This window comes from Phyllostomus discolor, chromosome 1 (assembly GCF_004126475.2).
Source record: "Phyllostomus discolor isolate MPI-MPIP mPhyDis1 chromosome 1, mPhyDis1.pri.v3, whole genome shotgun sequence".
NCBI classification, from domain to species: Eukaryota; Metazoa; Chordata; class Mammalia; order Chiroptera; family Phyllostomidae; genus Phyllostomus; species Phyllostomus discolor.
The window spans coordinates 147,280,335-147,302,205 of NC_040903.2; the positions used below are offsets into that span (position 1 = coordinate 147,280,335).

At 36.7% G+C, this 21,871-nt stretch overlaps 1 protein-coding gene and 1 pseudogene across 1 annotated transcript; one reads left to right on the plus strand and one right to left on the minus strand.

Moving 5' to 3' along the window:
- The first annotated feature begins 897 nt into the window (after window positions 1-897).
- Window positions 898-1,407, plus strand: LOC114490296 (annotated as a pseudogene).
- Window positions 1,408-9,135: 7,728 nt separating this feature from the next.
- LOC114490331 (olfactory receptor 4F3/4F16/4F29-like) lies at window positions 9,136-18,288 on the minus strand. Its single transcript, XM_028504312.2, has 2 exons — window positions 18,235-18,288; window positions 9,136-10,345 (listed from the first exon to the last, which is right to left on the minus strand). Exon 2 carries the CDS (start codon window positions 10,306-10,308, stop codon window positions 9,370-9,372), a length of 939 nt encoding a protein of 312 aa, XP_028360113.1. The 5' UTR covers window positions 10,309-10,345; window positions 18,235-18,288; the 3' UTR covers window positions 9,136-9,369.
- Window positions 18,289-21,871: the final 3,583 nt, after the last annotated feature.

Below are 21,871 nucleotides of genomic sequence, written 5' to 3' on the forward strand. Positions count from 1 at the left end.
GACAGGTACTTCAAGAGATTTCTGAAGGTGCACATTGGTGTCCTTCTGCCAAGGCAAAGATGCCAAACCATACAATACCAGCTGCTCAGGATAACAGGCTTTTCTCCCAAATTGCCTTTTTCATGAGGTGTATAAATTCTTTAGTTTTTATTTTCACTTTCATTATATAGGTGGAAAAACGAGAGGTATTTTAGGCACATTATAAAGTCAGATGGTTACCCAAGACCAAATTTTCCTTATGCTCTATTCCCACTCTTATAACTTCTCACTTACTCACTGTGCTAATTTAAAGCGAATTTACTTATAAGGCTTTAAACCATAAAAGTCCTAGAAGAAAACATAGGAAGTAAACTACCAGACATCAGTCTGAGTACTATCTTTTTGGACACATCCACTTGAGCAAGATAAACAAAACAAAAAATAAACAAATGGGACAGCACAAGCTAAAAAGCTTCTTCACAGTGAAGGAAACCAACAAAACCAAACAGCAGCCTACTGACTGGGAAAACATTTTTCAAAAGATATTTCTGATAAGGGGTTATACCTAAAATTATAAGGAACTCATAAAAATCAATAACAAAAAATAAACAATCCAGTTGAAAAATGGACAGAAGACATGAAAAGACATTCCTCAAAAGCACATATTCAGACAGCCAACAAACATGAAAAAATGCTCAACATCACCACTCATCAGGGAAACGCAAAGCCAAACCCCAATGAGATATCAATTCATACCACTCAGTATGACAATTATCAAAAAGTCAGCAAATAAGAATTAGTGGGATGATCACACTGTAAGGAGTAAAAATGTTTAATCACTATGTGCTACACCTCTAACCAATGCATGCAATATAAGATAGTATAGCAACCATACTTAAAAAAATAATTACAGGTCAACCCGCAAGATGGCGGCAGCATTGACCTTCTGCCCGCATCTGGGCCGGGCGGTGCAGCGGCTTTTAGCCTGCCTGGGGGTGCTAGATATTTCACAGTGCACATCTCGCCGACCGGGGAGAAGGTCACACACACCGGCCAGGCTTATGATGATAAAGACTATAGGAAAATTCGATTTGTAGGTCATCAGAAAGAGGTGAATGAGAACTTTGCCATTGATTTAATAGCCGAACAGCCCGTGGGTGAAGTGGAGAGTCGCATCATATCGTGTGACGGCGGTGGGGGGGCTCTGGGCCACCCGAGAGTCTACATGAACTTGGACAAAGAAACAAAAACTGGGACCTGCGGTTACTGTGGCCTCCAGTTCAGACAGCACCGTCACTAGACCAGACCGTGTACCTGGGTCTGGGGAGGCTATGTACGTGAGCATGTCCATGTTAGAATAAAATGGGGAAGGTTCTCGTGCTGTATGTGGGGCGTTCCTACTGCGAATAAAGGGTGTTATCCAGGAAATAAATAAATAAAAATAAATAAATAAATACAAAGAGATTTACTTACTATGTGTCAAATCTCAAGATAGACCATGTTGTACAAAGTCAATCCATATCTAATATTTATCTAAATGTACACCAGACATTACATATAGCATGTGTTGGAAGTAGAAGAGACCCTCTAATATATGAGAACTGTGGAAATAAATAACTATAGTGATGAGAAAAGGAAACATAGGAGATGTGGAAGTTGTGTATAGATTTAGGAGATAGTATGTGTTATACCACATAAATACAATGTCTAAAGGGTCATTTTAGGTGGTGAAATGTGAAAAATAAGTAAGTTTAGTGCTCACTGGGTTAATAACAAAGCATGCAGAATGTCTATTGCATAGATATTGTTTTGGAGAACAGAAGAAAATAAAGTGAGAAAGATGGTAGAGAATAGTTTGTGCCTAACATTGGAAACTAATCTAGATATTTAAGAATTTACATCTTTCTGAAAACTCTTCCCTCTTTTCCCCCATTATTGTTTCTCACATGCCCTCTGGTTACTGTCAGTTTGTTCTTAATTTCAGTGTCTCTGGTTATATTTTGCTTGCTTGTTTCCTTTCAACAACAATAAAAAAATGTGAAAAAATAAAGAAAGCATGCTTGTTCTAAAAAAATTAGTAAATAAATATAGGGAGCCAATAAAGAAGTGGATGCAAGGAATTAGTGATGAGGCCAAAATTCAAAATAATGACAACACCAAATGCTAGCCAGAATGTGGACCTACAGGAACAGAAAGCTGGTGAAGGTGAAAAAAATGGCACAGCCAGATTGGAAGACAGTTTGAAAGTTTCTTATGAAACTCAACATACTTTTAACAGAAGATTCAGCCATCATGTTCCTTAGTATTTATTCAAATGAATTGAAAATGTATCTCCACACGAAAACCACATGGATGTTTATAACAGCTTATTCATAACTGCCAAAACTTGGAAGCAAACAAAATGTCCTTTAATAGGTAATGGATAAATAAATTGGCATATCCAAACAATGAATATAATTTGGAGCTAATAAGAAATGAGCTATCAAGCCATGAAAAGACCTGAAGGAAACAAATGCATGTTACTAAATAAAAGAAGCCAATCTGAAAAGATACTTACTATATGATTGATTTCAACTACATGATGTTTAAGAAAAGGCAAAACTGTGGAGATAGTTAAAAGATTAGTGGTTGCCTGAGCATTAGAGGAGAGGGAGGATGAACAAAGAGATGATGGAACATTTGTAAGGAAGTGCAACTATTCCATATGATGCTGCAGTGATGGATAGAAGTCATTATGCATTTGTCAAAACCTATAAGATGTACAACACCAAGGTGATAATGGCATGTCAGTGTAGGTTCATCAGTGATAAAAAAAATGTACTATTCTGGAGAAGGATGTTCATATAAGAGGAGGGAGCATGTGTGAAAACAAGGGTATATGAAAACTTTCTGTACCTTCTGTTCAATTCTGCTCTGAACTAAAAACTGCATTAAGAATAAAGTTCATTAATTAAATTTTTAAAAATAATAAAGCAGGAAAACAAAGTGGAAAGGGAAGAAACAGAGTAATTCCATGACTGAAGAAAGTGGGATGATAAAGGAGAAGAAATAGAAATTGAGATGGCAATTCCCATGAATTTTCCACATTGTAAATGGGAAGTTCAGACCTCCTCATCGTAGACACACAATATAACTAATATCAAAGGGGTTGAATGATAAATGAGTAAAATAATAAATGTAAGAGAGCTGTCAAAGAATGAATTCATGAAAAGTTCCCATTAGAGGGTGGATGACAGTTTTCAGAGACACTACTTGCCACTCTGCTGTAACACACCAACAATGCTCAACAGCTTCCAATCAGTCAAAAAGAGCTGCAACCATTAGGATGATGAGGGCTGAAAACTGGAATGGAAGGTGAAGCCGAAGGTTACAAAATGATGAAAGGTTTCTAGGCATTGGATAGACTTACCAACTGGCAAGGCATAAGCCCAAGGCTAGAAAGGAGAGCACATGAAACCAAAAAATAAAAATTAAAAGAAGAGGTCAAACAGTTGGGAAACTTGGTAAGGAAGATGAGTAGTCATAGGCTAAACTCTGAGTCTTCCCTGATATCCTTCCACAGTTTTATTCTCATTCTTTGAGGGTAAGATATACAGGTTCCCTTACACACTGTCTCATACCTTCAACTGACCACACAAGTGACTCTCATTCATGGGCCTGATTCCTGCTCCATCCTTCTCTATTGCCAGCAGCAACCAGCCACATAGAAAGCTGACATCACAGTGAGTTAAGGGAAGCTTAATTTTTGCATGACTGAAACAGAGAGACCTTAGATAGCTGATTTGCTCACTATACATTTTATTTCTGTCCCTCCCACCTACCTATTTTGCCAAGGGAACCAAAAAAACAGCACCATTAAGATTTCAGAAATATACAGTTCTTCCAAAATTAACTGGTCCAATTCAGGATCATTAAAGACACACACAAATGACTATACAACAGAGCAGCAGCTAATGATAGCCCCAGTGGGTAATGACCAAGAGATGTTCCAATATCTGGGATTGTGAGATCACTGACCTGGGGAATCATATCTTATGGTCATTTAGGTTTTCCCAGTGTATCTAAGAAAAGAAACTTTTAATGAGAAGAAAGAGAAGCATTTTTAGAATTATTTTAATTAAATTTATTGAGGTGACATTGCTTAATAAAATTATACAAATTTCAAGTGTACAATTCTATGATATTGTGGTAGGCACACAATGCAATAGCAATAAAATATGGTCTTGTAAATCTTTGCTTTATGGTGACTAAAACTGAATTCCAGAATACCATTAAATATTGTCTTTTTATGAACATGAACAACAGTGTGTTAATTATGGGGGGAACTGCAGTGGGTGGAGATGGAGAGGGTATGAGGGTGTAAATGATAATTTAAAAAAACAAGCAAAATGAGCCATTAAAAAATAAAAATGGGGGGGCTGAGATGGGAGTAAAAGACAGAAAACTGTACCAAAACAATAATTAAAATACAAAAAGAAAAAATAAATAAAATAAAAATTAAAAATATTTTCTTTTAAATTTTTAATTCATCATTCCTATGTTGATTATCACAATAATATTCAACTTAAACATAGAATATTTTTAAAGTACAAAGAATAATACTTGGATATAAAACCATACAATATTCCATGAAAAAAAGCAGAGAAAATATATAAGAAAAGGACATCAAATATGACTTCAAAAATAACACTTTTATACATATTCTATTGAATCCTCACCACCGCACAGTGAAGAAGAAGGTGTTGTTATTGCCATATAATCACAGACAAATTATTTTTATCCACGATTATACAGATGTTAAAGATTAAACTACATATGAATTTCTTAATTTCTCAAACTTTTCCTCTTTCACTTACAGCTAACTTCTTACAGAAAAGTCAATGTTAAGCTTCATTGTGTAATGGTTAGCACTCTGGACTCTGAAAAGACAAAGTTACCTAACACATTGATAAATTCAAATTTTAGATAAGTACAACAAATACAAGTCTAAATTTACTTTATACAATTGTGGTTGACCTACAGCAAAAATGAAGCTGTAGGTCAATCCAATTGTACAAAATAAATTTATACTTCCATTTTTATATTCCACACTTCAGTTGTTTGTCTCTTTTCCTGTATACCAAGAGAAACAAAACATAAATGTGAGTTCCATCCTCAGAAAGACCAGGAAATATACCACATTTTTGGACTTAAGACACACCTAGGTTTTGATGAGGAAAATAGGAAGAGAAATTTTGAAGCCAAAAATGTGGCAAAATATTTAATAGCATAAATAACATAGTATTTCACCAATGTAAATGTAAACAGAACACAACAGCAGCATTAACATCCATCATTCTCCCAAAATTGGGGGCGGGGGGTGCATCTTATAGTCTGAAAAATACGGTATCTATAATTCCAAACTACAACATGTGAAGAAAAATGTATGTGTAACAAAAATGAAAACAGGTCAAGAGCAAACACTGAAGTAAAATACAAGCCACTAAAGATCTTAGGGTAGTCAGGAAACTCCAGCAGTCTCAAAAAGAGGTGGGTACCAGAATCAAAGCTAGTGAACTTGACTAGGAACAGAAGAATTGAAGAGTTGTGAGGAAAAGGATCTGAAAGAGAAGATGCAGATAAACCACCTTTGGAATAATTAGGCTATGTTTGTGGTGTAATGGAAGAAAACTCAAGACAAGAGAAAGAGGCAAGCAGCCAGTGAGCACACAATTCCCTTAAGATAGTGAGAAAAAAGTATAAATCATAGGAAATATGACAAAACTTAGCAAATATAACTCTGTTCTGAGTGAGAAGTAAATACAGCGTCTCTGGGGGAAAACCATACCAACAGTTTCTTTTGAAGACTACATTCTAAAATTCAACTTCTCGCTCCACTATTATCCCTAGTTCATTCTCCACAATGTCCTTTCAAATATGTGGTATATTCAAAGATTAATATTATTACTACTATTATGTTATAATATTTTTATTAGGAAATAAAGCAGACCGCCTATATGAACATACCTCAAGAAGAAAGAAAACAGAAAAATGACATAATGTACACAGCACACACCTAATAGAAAGTTATGCCCTGAAGTAAAAGTTATGAGCCAATTTTCTATGAATTTTTAACAATATGTCTTCTTTCTTAAATAACTTGTAGAAGATATGAGTGAAAAGAAATAAATGATACTTCTTCAGAGAGGACATGCAGATGGACAACAGACATAGGAAAAGATACCTAACATCACTAATCATCAGAGAATGCCAATTAAAACCACAATGACATATTACCTCACACTTGTCAGAATGGCTATTACCAATAAATCAACAAAAAACAAATGTTGGTGAGGATGTGGAGAAAAGAGAATCCTTGTGCACTGTTGGGATTGCACATTGGCACAGTCACTGTGGAAAACAATATTCAGTTTCCTCAAAAATTTAAAAATGGAACTGCCTTATGACCCAGGGCTCCCACTTCTGAGTATATAGTCAAAGAAACCCAAAATGTGAATTTGAAAAATACTGGTATATGCTCCTCTATCTCCATTGCAGCATTATTTACAATAGCCAGGCTACAGAAGCAACCCAAGGGCCCACGAATACGTAAGTAAATACAGCAGTCAGTGTGGCTCAGTTTGTTGGAGTGTTGTACCATAAACCTAAAGGCTGTGGGTTTGATTCCCAGTCAAGGCACACACCTGGGTTAAGGATATGAACCCTGATCAGGTACCTACGGGAGGCAACCAATCAATGTTTCTTTCTCATATAGACATTCCTCTCTCTCTCTCTCTCTCTCTCTCTCTCTCTCTCTGTCTCTCTCTCGCTCTGCAATGAAAAAATGTCTTTGGGTAAGGATTAAGATAAAAATAATTTTAAAATTATACACGTGTATTTAAAAAAGCAGTGGTACAAAAATACAATAGAAGATTACCCAGCCATAAAAAATAATGAAATCTTACTATTTGCAACAGCATGGATGAACCCAGAAGGTATTATGCTCAATGAAATGGGCCAGTCAAAGAAACAAATACCACATGACTTTACTCATATGAAAAATCTAAAAAACATATATGAGCAAAAACATGGAAATAGACTCACAGAAACAGAGGACAGATTGACGGTTGCCAGAGGAGAGGAGTGTGAGAGCACTGGGTAAAAAGGTGACAGGATAGCAAAGTACACATGGGTAATTGTTGGAATGACCTTGCCTACTTTCAGAAGATATAACCCCCCATGGGTAAGGCTGAGTAAAACGACCTTGAGATCATAAGTCACTGAAAAGACAAAGTTTATCTTCCTGGCAGAGCTGCTGCCACTGCCGCCTTTACTTCTCCCTGCTTGGCCCCGGGTGGATGACTCGTTACCCATTGATGGGTAAGATACCTCAAGAGAGGGATGACTGAATACAGGGATGGTAGCAATGGGGCTATCAGAGAATGACTTGGGGAACTATAGAAAAAGGGTGTGATAGACCCTCCCCGATTGGCTTCCACATAGCCTGAGTCCTCATTCTGTCTGTAAAAAGTCTCCTAATCTCTTGGCTGGCCACATCTCCCACCTTTCTTAAGCCTGAAATGATGCCAGAGGCTGGCGAAGTCTTGTGCTGAAAAGGGTAGGCTTCTGGGGCAATCAGGCCTAAGAAAAGAATGCATAAAATCCTGTGAAACCTGCTTTGCTAAGAATGCCCTCAATTTAAATGATAAGTGCCCAAGCATAAAATGAGTTTGTTCCCCAAAGTTTTATGACTCTTTGGCTATCTGACCCTGACTCAGAATAAGCCCTTATACTTCTTTGAATGTTATCTATTGTTTCATCATTACTGCATGACAATGATTCATGAGCTATATGCCCTGTATTCCTAGGCAAATTAAACCCAATGAAAGCCCACTGTGGAACAAGCTCAAGGCCCTTCCCATTTGAGAGACTGGCCACCTTTCTTCCCCAAGCAGATCATGTCTTCATGGACTTATTCTCATCCATGGCAGACAAGGGTGCTCTGCAAGTGGAGAACCCCCAAGGTAGTTACAAAATAGGCATGAGGATGCCTATGTATGTATGAGGATGCATACTCTATGTTAAAGTATGACATAGAAAATATAGTCAATAATACTGCAATAACTATATATGGTGCCAGTTGGGTGCTAGAAATATCAGAGGAACACTTTATAAAGCATGAACATGTATATGGTTGTCTGATGACTATGCTGAACCCTGAAATGAATAAAAATAATATTGATTGAAAAATAAGATTTTCAGCTTATGGATTGTTTCTTCAAGTTTTAATTCCCTTGTACAATATACCAATGTTTTTGTTAGCTCTACTTTTCTTGACTTTGGTAGTTTTTACTAATACATGTTTTTTCAAGATTGTTTAGATGTAGTTAAAGGGGACAATAGGCTATATTGGGCTTATGCCATTTGGTCAGCACTGGAAATCCCACACTTGCTTTTTCACAAGGCACTACAAAAGCATCTGTAAATATGTACTGCAAATATTTGATTCATATCTCTCTCCAACTATAATTATTCCAGCCACACATTTTGGGATGCTTCCACATAGGCCTAAAAACAATTTCAGATATACAGGAGGCACAACTTAACATACAGAGAAGAGAAGAATAATAATTTGGGGGACAGAGGAATGAAAGAATGAAACACTAGATGCTGAATATGCACATGTATGTAAAGGAAACCAGTGGGTGTCATTAGTTTTGGCTTTTCAAAGTTATTCCCAGAAAAGGTTACATCACACATAGATAAAAATATCGAGTGATCATGGTCACTTATATAAGACAGTGAACAGCAAGAAAGGGAGCAGAAAGGCAGAACAGAATGAAACAAGAGATTACTACTCCTCTAGTCTAATATCAGGTTGTTTATAACTATTGGAAGGATCTCAAAAGAAAATCCTTCTGCTGAATAAAGTAACTATGTATTCTAAACCATAAACAGAAAGTTGATAATTATAATGGGCTTGAATACCTCAAATGAGATATGAATGGTCTTGAACTCACCAAAAGAGTGAAAACAGAGTCATTATTGTTCAAAAGTGGAGATTATCAGTTGCAAGTGAATAATTAGCATCTTGGTTTCCTCAACAGACAGATTATGAGAAAATATATTGGTAAATTGAAAGACAATAATAACCCAAAAATCTTCACAAAAAGGAAAAGCAAAGAAATCAACTAGGAAGAAATTACTGTAATTAGTACATCTATGTGCAACCCCACATGAATCAACAGAAGTTTAGAATTGCAGTCTTATTTCTCTAAATATTCATTATTCTTAGGGAATGAGAGCATTCATAACGAGTGTGGTGATGCAAATCAATTACTGACACATGACAAAAACAACTCTAAAATCCCAGATGCTGGTTACATGATGATAATGACCTTATAACATTATTTATGAAATTTTTCTAACAATAACTAATTGTCTGAAAGATCTCTTTATTGCTGCCTTCATCTCCTTATTCCTAAATGTGTAGATAACTGGATTTAAAAAAGGAGTGAGCACAGCATCAGAAAGTGCAAGAAACTTGTCCATCTGTGAATTGAGGTGTGGCCAAGTATAGACAAACATGATTGGGCCAAAGAACAAAAGGACCACAGTGATGTGAGCTGACAGAGTGGACAGAGCCTTGGATGAACCACCTGAGGAGTTTTTCCAAACAGTAAACAGGATGAAAACGTAGCCAATGACGAGTGCAAAGAAAGAGACAATACTAATTAACCCATTGTTGGCAATGACTGTGAACTGCAATCTGTAGGTATCTGTACAGGCCAGTCTGAGGAGTCGAGGAAGGTCACAGTAAAAGCTGTCCAGTATATTAGGACCACAGAAGGGCAAGTTAACAATAAGTGCTAGTTGGAACAATGAATGACTGATGCCAAATGCCCAGGCAGCAGCCATAAACAAAATGCACATCCGTGGGCTCATAATGGTCAGATAGTGGAGAGGCTTGCAAATGGCCACATATCTGTCAAAAGCCATGGCGATGAGCAACATCATCTCTGTAACACCAAGGAAGTGGATGAAGAAGATCTGAGCAATACATCCTCTAAAAGAGATGACTTTACGCTTTCTGAAGAGGTCATAAATCATCTTTGGGCCAGCAGTGGAGCAGACTCCCAAGTCAATGAAGGAGAGGCTGGCCAGTAGAAAGTACATGGGGGTGTGTAAATGAGCATCAGTGGTCACAGAAAACATAATGAGGATGTTCCCAGTCATGCTTGCCACATAGAGCACAGAGGAAAACACCAGGAGGACAAGCTGGATCTCCCATGAACAGGTGAGTCCCAGAAACACAAACTCAGACACAACTGAGTGATTTCCCCCTTCCATTTATCCACCCACTGGGCTGTGGCTGAAATTATGGGCACTAAGAAAGTAAGAAAGAAATGATGATTATTCTGGATGATAGTGGTATTAATTATTTGTGTTGCCCTATTCACCCTAACAATAAAAACTATCTGGTTATCCAATTCTTCACACTTGCAAGATAATGATGGTGATTATGGTGATGGTGGTGATATAAACATAAGTGAAAAGATCATATCATGATAGTAACTAGCAGCATAATCTCTTATAGACTAAAATTATATGGGAATTAGACAAGTACCTGCAGCAAGAAACAGAACATACAAGCAAGAAAGTATACTTACTTGCAAAGGGAAGGAGACAGTTAGTGGAAATCAATTCATTTCATTACCTCCAAAAGGAAATTAGATTGTTATAAATATTATATCTTACCCTGCTTTCTGACATAAAAAATTTTCATCTCCCTTCCATGGCCATTTTTTAATATTCTTCTCTCCATACAATTTACACTTCTAGCACAGGGTTGTGGGAAATCTGTTGTTATTCAGTGGATCATTGTCTAGGAATAAGAGTTTCTCAACATGAGATGGGACTGAATTAAGAAACAAACAATAGGATAGAATGCAGGCTGAGATTGAGATCAATGAAACTAGGCAATATTCACATCAGAACTAGGCAGGTGTAATCAAAGAGGGAGTATATAGGCCTTATCAAAGATAGAATTTCATTCTTTTTCAAGTCAGATTAGGGTCATTTCCCTTCCGAATCTTCCCATTTTATTTTATTGTGGAAAAAAGTACATGACATAATATTTACTGTATTAACATTTTATTAAGTATCAGAAGTATTTAAGTTACTTAAATACTTCAGTAACTTAAGAATTAAGTTCAGTACCATAAAGTATTTTGACACTGTTGTGGAAAGATCTTCAGAACTTTTCTGTCTTTCAGCTCTGACACTTTATACCCATTAAACAACAACATCCTCTACCCATCCCCAGCCCCTGATAATCACCAGTCTACTTTGTCTCTATAAATTTTTCTTTAGATACCTCATATCAGTGGGATCATGGTGTATTTGTCTTTCTGTGACTTGCTTATTTCACTTACCATAACATCCTTAATGCTCACCCACTGAATCTTACCATTTTTTAAAGTTATACAGCACTCTTTACTGGCCCCACTATTCAATAACTCTCTGGAGCTTACACTTGACCTTGAAAGGCTTTTATCCAAGACTAGGATATATGTAAATATTTGGGAATCTCCCCTAGTTTCTGCTAAAGCATATGCTTATTTTACCACCAAGAATGTGAGATACATCTGCAAACAGCTTCTATGCATTCACATATATTAAGGTGCCTATGACCAGCACTTGGAAACACTGAAGTATTAAGTTTTGCTTCATGAGGGTCTCAGCCTCATCCCCCTACTCTCTTTTTCAGTTCAGTGGTGCCTCCATTTTTTCAAAGTATTCAGTCCTTCCCTTTACTGTAACCTGCTCTCATATTTGATACCACTATACTCACTGATCTGAAATTCATGCATGTATGTTGTACCTTCAAGATCACTTGTACTTTTAAGCTGTAGCCTATTTTGAAATCAAAAGAATGTCAAATAATAATATAAGGGAGAAAAACAGAACTTTCTCCTTAGCTTGATCACATGCACCTAAAACTGATACTGAAGGTCTGTTGCCTTTTCAGTTTGGAGTATGTTTGTGTATGGAAGGGGAGGAGGTGATGGGGTGGAAACGATTCCACTGCTCTGTGTCCAAATACCCAACATAGTCAACTCCAAGTACAGAGTGAACCCTGAACACAGCTCCTGAAGTTTTATTCTCTTAGAAGGTGCTAGGATGCAAAACAACAGGTTTACTGGCATCCTTCTCCTTTTGCAGACTCAGCTCCAGAAAACTGAAGAATCTTTTCACCAAAAAATGCATGTCAAGTTGATGTTCTCATGTATCCTAAAACACCCTTCTGCCCCCAAACTTCCAGAAGTTCTCACTATGACCTGACCCCAATTCTGACTCACCACTACTGTGCTTAGTCTCTCCATACTCAACAAAATCAAATCACTTTACTCTCAACTTCTCAGCCTATCCAGTGTTAAGAGTAACATTTCTATAGTCTCATGTTCTTCAGTCATCAGAAATCCATCAGTCTGGCCTGGGAACAGGGAACCACCTATGATCTTCATTGTGAGAGGCACAGACATGCTGAAGAGGACTGGGAGGCAAAAAAAAAAAAAAAAGCATGGGTGAGTGACTGGAGGCATGAGGAGAGGGCCAGAGACATCCAGCAACTGGTGAAAAACATGGAGACTTTTCTGGGGGGAAATGAGCACCCAATAGAATCATATCAACACTTCAATCTAGGAACGGTCTGGTCCAAACTGACCATTATTCAGATGAAAAATCTGAGATTCAAAAATATAAGCTGAGTTGCTAATAGTCACAGTAGTGCCAGAACTGGGGACCAGAGCCCAGGTCTGTGGATTCCTGATCAAAAATTATACATCCTGTAGAAAATAACTTAAGGAAGAAGAGTAAAAACCAGTTAAAATGTGATTTTTGTTAGGAGAACTCAAGAGTTGAAGATTTTAGCTTCAGTCACAGTTGACAGGCTTAAGTGATTAATACATGTGGAAAACTGTTTTACCAGGAACTGGAATGCATGACCATCTGTCTCCAGGAGGTCCACAAGCAACTCAGCCTTTGTGCCCCAGGGGGTCTTCAAGCTATGGAGTTGGTATCAGAGTCATTGTGCATCAGAAAGGGTACCCCAGTGATGTAGATAAAGAGTTGTTGATCAACAGATAAAGAAGTACAAGGAAAATCACAGATATACTACAACTCTTACCCAATTAACTGTTTTTCCAAACCCCTTACCTACCCCTTCATCTTATGAAATGGACAGCTTGAGATGAGATGTTCAGGTGGTTTTTGAAGGCACATAACCCACCATTGTCTCATGTTGCCAAAATCTGAATAGATTGAACAACTATAAAGATTCAATCCCTGTCTCTACTTACTGGTTCAGCTAGTGACGGACAGCATGAATGCCAATTTTTCAGTTTCAATTTGTTAAACTGACACCAAATACCAGCATTTACACAAACTACATATTATTTGCACTAAATTACTTTGTATGATGATAATAAATACAACAACTAACAAGTGAGCAATGAAATGTTAGAACTATAAGCTGTACACAGAAATAAGAATATTCATTGCCACCATACTTTGAATGTTTACTTTGCTCATTTTGGTGCTCATTTGGAAGTATATAACAATGGGAAATTTAAAGAACTATTTGCTATTGCACCATCATTTCTGCTTTGCTATATTTTACTCCTCTCAAAAGTCAATAAAATTCTCAATTATATTATAAACCTTTTTGACATTTTCAGTTCATAATGGTCAGAACATTTTTTGTCTAACTTCTGTAAGTCACAAACTCAATAAATTATTGTAAAGACAAAATGCACACACAATAGCTACAATAAAAGGAAAGTATACAATATATACCATTAAACAGAAAAAAATTACTTCTTGAATGTGTGAGAAAAAAGCAATAGATGTTCAAAGAAAGGACCTGTATCCTCTAGAGAGATCAGGGGTTTCAGGAAGAGGATGGAATGAGATCTATTCCTTTGAATATGAATGGTAAACACCTTGATCTGTAATGAGTAGTCTGCTATTAACATAATGGTTGAAAATTTTCATTTGTATATCATCTAGAGTTTATAACTAGGTGTGAAAGTTAGTAAATACTTTCAGAATGAAAGGAGACTCTAATGCTTTCCTCTCACCAGCAGCTTTTCAAGTAGGTTCCACATGCAAAGTAAAACATTTCTCATCTCAAAATTGATAGTAATCATAACTAACAATCTCCATCCAGAGGCACCCCACCCTCCATAACATACATCTTGCTTAGAGATAGGACACTTTTCTCTGCAAAACTACATCCAACTCAATTCATTTTCATGAAGCTTGTCAATATTCTGAGGTAGAAAAGAATAAGGATAAGAAAAAGTAGAGAAAAATGTGAAAAGAAAGACACCAGAAGAAGAAAAATTAGAAGAGATATGCACTATGATACTAAAAAGAAGAGTAAAACAAGAAGCACACAAGGACAGAGGAACAAAGTTCAGAAGGGTTCAGATAAAAGTAAGTAGGAGGATCCAGCTCTCATGTCTAGTGATTCATTCAAATAGGTAAACTCCTTCAGTAACTGCCCAGCCAGGATCACACAATTTCTGTGGATAGTAATGAATGGAAAACTTGCTTTTCAAATGCAGTACAAATGTTAAGGTAAATACATTATTGCTACTAACCTGATTTGAAAAGCCTACAGTAGGACTGTGAGTGAGTAGCTTGGACTTTGAAACATATCAGGCTTGTTTTAAAATCCAGACTCTACTACTTACTTTCTATATGAGCATGAGAAAGTTCCTGAACCTCCCAGAGCCTCAGTTTCCTCATTTGTGAAAGGAGTTAACACCTCCCTTGCAGGGTGTGATGGGAACTAGGTGGCATGATAAATGTAACTCATACCTAACACAGTACCTACCACAATGTGGAGCACAATAAATGGTACCTGGTACATGGGAAGAACCAGCTAGCTGTTTGACCTAGTTTTCAATTCCAAGTATTAAAAAGTTTTTAATTCAGAATCCATTATTCTGAGATAATTAACTGGATCTGCTTTTAAGTTAGGGTTACATGTCTGTGCTGGTGTCCAGTGGCTTGAAAGTCTTCATTAGGAATATTTTCCATTGAATTAATTGCTCCTCAGAGAAAATGCTGTTCAGGGCTTGCTTCATAACAGGTTTGTGCTCTGACACACAGTTATACTGTGTCATTTCCCCAACTTCTCCTCTCCCTGCAGCCAAAGCCACAGATAAATTCTCACAAAAACTATCTTGATGCCTTTCCTGACCAACTCAGATAACACTGGTCATTTGAAACTTTCGTGGGGTGAGGGGAGGGTTTCTCACAGAATTTCCAAAGGAGGCAAATTCTCAAATACCTGCCTCTCAGGAAATAAAGCATTTGCAAAAAAAAAAAAACTAAAATTGACTTCAAAAAACTCCCATCTTTTTTCAAGATCCACTTAACATTCTTTAGCCATAGCTTTTGCTAACCCTGGACAAATGTAAAACACATAGACAGTTTATGCATGTCAAACATTCACTTATGGAAATCGTTGGTAATTCAGCCTAATGTAGTCTTAGTTCTGTTTAATCCTGTTCTACCATGCCTTCTTATTTATTTTATTAATTAAAATGTATTTACTGAATATCTCTTCTGTGTTAGTTGCTTAGAAAGACATTGCATATCTAACATGGTCAGTCAATATCCAACAAGCACAGTAAAATGAGTGCCACAGACAGGAATACCTGAGCAAAGTGGAAGAAGCAAACTACAACTTTGGTGATTAGAGAAGCCATGTGGTAAATGTGGCACTGAGAAGAGCCATTATAATATTTAAAGATAAATTTGGAAGAATCATATCAAACATAATATGGGAAATGACAAGTCTAAGATACTCTGGGATAATGGTGAGAAGAGCAAGTTGCCTGTGGAATGGAAATTGTTTAAAAGAACAGTGGAAAATACAATGAGAAAGAAAGCTGAGACTCTTTTTTTCTTAAATAAAAACCATAACCTCAGCCTCTAACTTAAGATAATTGGGCATTGTTTCAAAAAAAAAAAAAAAAAAAAGGAAGCAAAGACTTGGGAGCAAGGAGTCCATGAGACCTGTGCTTAAGGAATGCGACTTATTTTAGTGCCATGGATAAACTGGAAAGAAGGGGCAAAAAAGAGAAGCCCCATTGAGACACTGCTGTAATCAAATGGATCTGACCAGAGAAAATCTTGACCACGTTACCCAAGTCATCTCTATCCTTATAACAGAGAAATTTTGCTTTCTGATTTTCTCACTATCTTCATTCCCCTCACCTGCCAGGTTTGCCAAGGGGAATAAAACATCATTGTTGCTAAGATTCACTATTAGTCCCACTAAACTCAACCAGATCCTACTCAATGTCATTACAGACACACACACAAATAGCTGTGTGAAACTGTGTCACAGTAAGAAAGGAAGGTAATTACAGTCCCTGGGGACAATGACCAAGTGATGCTTCAGAGATACTGGATTGCCAAACTGAGAATACTTGACCTGGAGAGTCATTGCCTATGACCACTTTGGTTTTCCCAGTGTAACTAAAGAGGGAGGCTGTTAATGAGAAGAAATAAGAGGTTTCTGATTTCCTCTTGAAAACGAGGCTTTCTGCCACATTCTAGAACTCTTTTTATTATATAGTGACTGAAATGCACTCCACAGCAAAATTTAAAGTAATTTTAGAAATTACTTTATGACAACTTCAATATACATATTCATCTTTTGAAAATACAGAAAAGTATTTTTTAAAACTTGACAGAATTTTTTAGTTTTCTTTAAAAATAAAAAGTATTTTGAAGTGTGAAAATAAAGTGATTTTGGAAATCAATCATTTTGCATATATTTGACTGAATCCTCAGAAGAGCAATGAAGAATATTGTTATCAGTACATAATTCCAATCTATGTATAATATTAAACCCAATTACATAGCTAATAAAGGTAAGTTTTGTTTTTGAACACAGAATTGAAAAATTCTGTCTTGTTCATCTCTACATCACACCTCTGTGTCAAACAAGTACAGAATAAAGGTACAACATGGCCCATGTCCATTTAATTTTAGAAGCCAAAAATGAAATATCAGACAAGAACAACAGGAAAGAAAACTGACCACCTTATCACTTGTCAAAACAATAGGTACAGAATTCAAGCTTAAGAGGGAAGAAGAGAAAATGTGTCCTTTCCCTTCTAAAGCTAAAGTAACAAAGATGTAGCCAAATCCTTACCTTTTGCATTGAAACTCTTCCTTCCTGTGCACTCAAGAACCACTCAAGCTTTTGGCCTGTCCATTCTATCTATATCATCCACACCTCTCTTTATGTTATATCTATTTTTACATATCACCTGCTTTTAAAAAGCACTGTTTCTGTGCACAACAATGAGAAACAAGGGGAAAAGAAATACCAAAGAAATAATAGCTGTCACTCTCATATGATACAAAGTGATCAAAAAGATACAGACTAAGAAAAAGGCAGGGACTTAGGGCTGGGATACTTATTGGTGGCATTAAAAGGAGTAGGTGAAGTCAAATAGCAAAAACAGAATTAAGATTGTAGGGAGATAAGGAATAAAGACAAAGTAGAGAAAACAAAATTACAAATGACAAACAGTTTCAGTAATACAGACAAGGAGGTTTTGGAAGAAAAGGTGGGAAAATAAGGCAGTATGCTACACGTAGAAAGTGTGTAGAGCGGCAGAAATGTATAAACAGCTGAGATAAAGAAAGCTCCCCAGTAACTGCAAGAAACTTCTTGAAGTTTCTGGAATATGTTTGTGACACCATTCAGGCATGCTTAGGAATTTAATGAGAATTTCAGAAAAGTACATTTGTTTGACATATGAGCAGAATTGAATATCAAAAGAGACAGAAATCCATGGGTGCTAAAGGTCACATTGAAATTGTATGACCAAATTACCCTCTGGCCAATGCAGCAAGTGAGGTCAAAGATGAGCTGCTGACATGCAGAGAAAGTGGAATATGGATCAGAGATTTTCAAAGCAGGGACAGTAATTGTCAGCTTATGGTAACCACTCTTTTCCCATATCTTGGTTCTTCTACCTGGATTCCCATTTCAAACATCAACTTCACCTTCCTTCATGTGCTTTTCTCTACACATTTGCCCTGAAACTTCATTCCTATATAATTTCTGCTTCTGCTCATTTTGTTACATTTTCCTCTCTGGAAGCAAGGAACCTAGAAGACTCTTCTTGGGACAGAGCAGAGCCCAACTGCCCTCCATCCCTCTTGTTCACCACCACCTACCTAACTGGCAACATCATCAGGGAGTCAGAGAAGTTACACAACCCAAATTTTCTCCTGTGCATAAGCATTGCCCACATCCTCTCACCCACCCTCTCTAAGACTAGAGGCTACATAAAACACTGCTACTTTGAGAGAGGTGACTAATTACCTATGGTAGAAGGTGGTGACCAAGTGATGCATTAGAGTTCTGGGATTCTCAGAATGAGATCATCAGGCCAAGGGAATAGTCTCATAGAATTGTGATGGCTATTCACAATTCACCGGGGGGTGGGGGTAATTTCTTTATCAAAATATAAAGATTTGCCACTTTATTTTTTACATATTATTTATCTTTATTTTATGATGTGACCCAGGGGAATCTCTAACAAAAAGGAAGAGAATGTTTTCTTATTTTTAAATTTAAAAAGTCCAAAACTTTCCAGAAAAACAATTGTAGAACTTAGAAATATTGACACACATTACTAAGTCTTGTTGTGTGTTCAAGGGACCCACAAACAGTAAGAGAAGCAGCCATGAGTGAAAATGAAAGACTTACAATGATGCTAGCCCAGAACAGAAACAGGTTAGAAGACAGGCAAGGTGGAAAACAGAGATGACTATCGAGAAGTGTGTTCCCAAACACTGTAATTCCTGGAGAAATCTTTGAAAATCATCAAAAGAATTGCTAGAGTGCCACAAACGTGGAAAACATAAAATAATTCACCAATATACACTTAGCACAAAGACACACAATTAAAAGGTGTGATAAGTTTATTTAATTCACACAGAGGCCCAAAATACAATTTTATTGCATTTTAATGATGAAAACAATAAGATAAAATCCATTTTCAATAGAGTATAAATTAATAATTATAGACACAAACTTTCTCCTACACTAGTAATTCAAATATTGTAGAGACATAACAAATCAAAAAAATAGAAAAAATGACAATTCTTAAAGGAAGAAAATTAAATGTTCAGTAAATAGATAAAGAGTGCAAAACTTTGATATAAAAAGTTTGGAGTATATCCTTTCTACATTATAGGAAGGCAAAGATCTCCCAAATATCACCTAGGAGAATATTCTTCATTCTTCCCAATCTTAAGCATTGATTAAAAATATAACAAGAAAACACCAATACAAAAAAATCTTTGCACCCCAATGTTCATAGCAGCACAATTTACAATAGCTAAGTGCTGGAAGCAACCTAGATGCCCATCAGTAAATGAATGGATCAAAAAACTATGGTACATTTACACAATGGAATTCTATGCAGCAGAAAGATAGAAGGAGCTCCTACCCTTTGCAACAGCTTGGATGGAGCTGGAAAGCATTATGCTAAGTGAAATAAGCCAGGCAGTGAAAGACAAATACCATATGATCTCACCTTTAACAGGAACCTAATCAACAAAACAAACAAACAAACAAGCAAAATATAACCAAAGACACTGAAATAGAGGACAGGCTGACAGTGACCAGAGGGGAGAGAAGAGGGAATTTCAGGAAAGAATGGGAATGGTTTACAGGAACAAATTTAAAGGACACATGGACAAAAACTAGGGGGAGGGTGGTAATGGGAGGGATGTGGGGAGGGATGGGTGGGTGGGCTGGAATGGGAGTAAAAGTGAGAAAACTGTACTTGAACAGTGATTAAAATTTAAAAATATAACAGGAGACATTGAAATTAAGAACAATCTGACAGTAACCAGAGGATGGTGGGAGGAGATAATGGTGGGAAAGAGGGAAGAGTTTTCACCAACAACTATAAAGGACACATGGACAAAACCAAGGGGATGTGGAAGCAGGGGAGGGAGGTGGGATGGCTGGGAGGATGGGGGGAGGGGTAAATGCAGACAGCTGTACTTGAACAACAATAAAATATTTTTAAAAAATAAAAAGAAAAGAAAACTTAAAAAAGAAAGTTAAGGTTGGTCTCTCCAGAGATCAATATTAAACCAATTTTACATGAAAAAAATATGCTTAAAAACCCAGCCTCTGGTAATAGACTGCCTAGGTTTAAACTCAAGTATATGAGGGGGGACCCAAAAAAACACAGAATTTATTTTTGAAAAATTGTGTATTTATTCTTACATGTTAAAACTTCAGTCACACTGCAAGTGATGCTCTCTATATGACGCACTACACCTACCAAGACTTTTCTCCACTGCTCAGAACAGTTTTCCTAACCAGAGGGGGAGGGGATAACAGGACAACGAAGAGGATGGGTCACCAAGGAACCTCTGTGACGGGCTCATGGACAAGGGGTGGAGGCTGGAGAGTAATGGGGTGGGGGGAGAAATGGGAGCACTGTAATTGCACAACAATAAAAAGAGGGGAAAAAATCAGTTTTTGAACTCTTCAGTTTTGAGGCTTTTTAGTGCTTTTGACATTTTTTGTTTGACTTCTTCCACATCAACAAAATGTTTTATTTTGAAGACTATTTTCATCCAGGGAAACAACAAAAACAAAGTGTCTCAGGGAGAGATCAGGTAAATAGGGAGGATGGGGCACAGGGGTTATGTCGTTTTTGGTCAAAAACTGCTGAACAGAGACTTTGGGAACTAAAAACTGAAAGTGCCAACATTTCTATAAAATAAAAAACTGCTGGACACTCAGCATACTGTGGACAAGTGAACTGGTAAATCACCCTCCATGAAACGAGAAAATGCTTTGAAAGAGTCTTAAAAAAATTCACTGAAGCCAAATGCAGCCTCTCACAACACCACTAGCTGGTACACTGATACAGATGAGTTCCTAGAATACCCACCTAGTGGGAGAATCAAGGGACCCACCCTCCAGAAGATAGTTCCAGGTCTGGGGGAATCTCCCCTCATACAGCTTACTTACATTAGACAAGTTATTTAATACTTGTGTGCTCCATCTCCCAATCCATAAAATTGGATGATAATCATTTCTATCTCTAGGATTTCTATTGGGATTAAATAAGTTGACACAGGTAAAGTTAATAGGAGGGTCTGTTTGTGGGAGGAAGACTACCCTGCATTTATCTATACTGCCATATTGACTGGGAACCTTGGCATGTAATTTTTCATAGGAATCATGGTGATTCTTTATATTTCTGTGGTATCATTTGTAATGTCTCCTATTCCACATAAAAAATTCTACACTTTGCTTTTTCATAGGAATCATTATGACTCTTTACATTTCTTTGGTATCATTTGTAATGTCTCCTATTCCACATAAAAAAAATTCAAAAATTCTACGCTTTTGCTTTTTCACCCCCCATACTCACTTTATATTATTGATTTCACAATTTACATTTTTTTATTTTGTGTATCCATTATGTTAATTTAATTAGTTACTCATCTTACTTTTGCCTTTTAACTTTATTAATGGTTGGAAAGTGATTTATGCACAATCATCACAGTATGAGCCTATTCTATATTTAACTATGTATTTACCTTTACTAGTGAGTTTTATACTTTTACATTTTTCATTCAATTAATCAATATCTTCTCATTTCAATTTGACAAACTTTCTTTAGCATTTATTATAAGGCAAGACTAGTGGTGATGAACTCCCTCAGTTTTTGTTTGTCTGGGGAAAGCTTTATCTCTCCTTTATTTTTGGAGGACAGCTTGCCATGTATAGCATTTTTCTTTGGCAGTTTTTCTCTTTAAGCCTTAAAATATATAA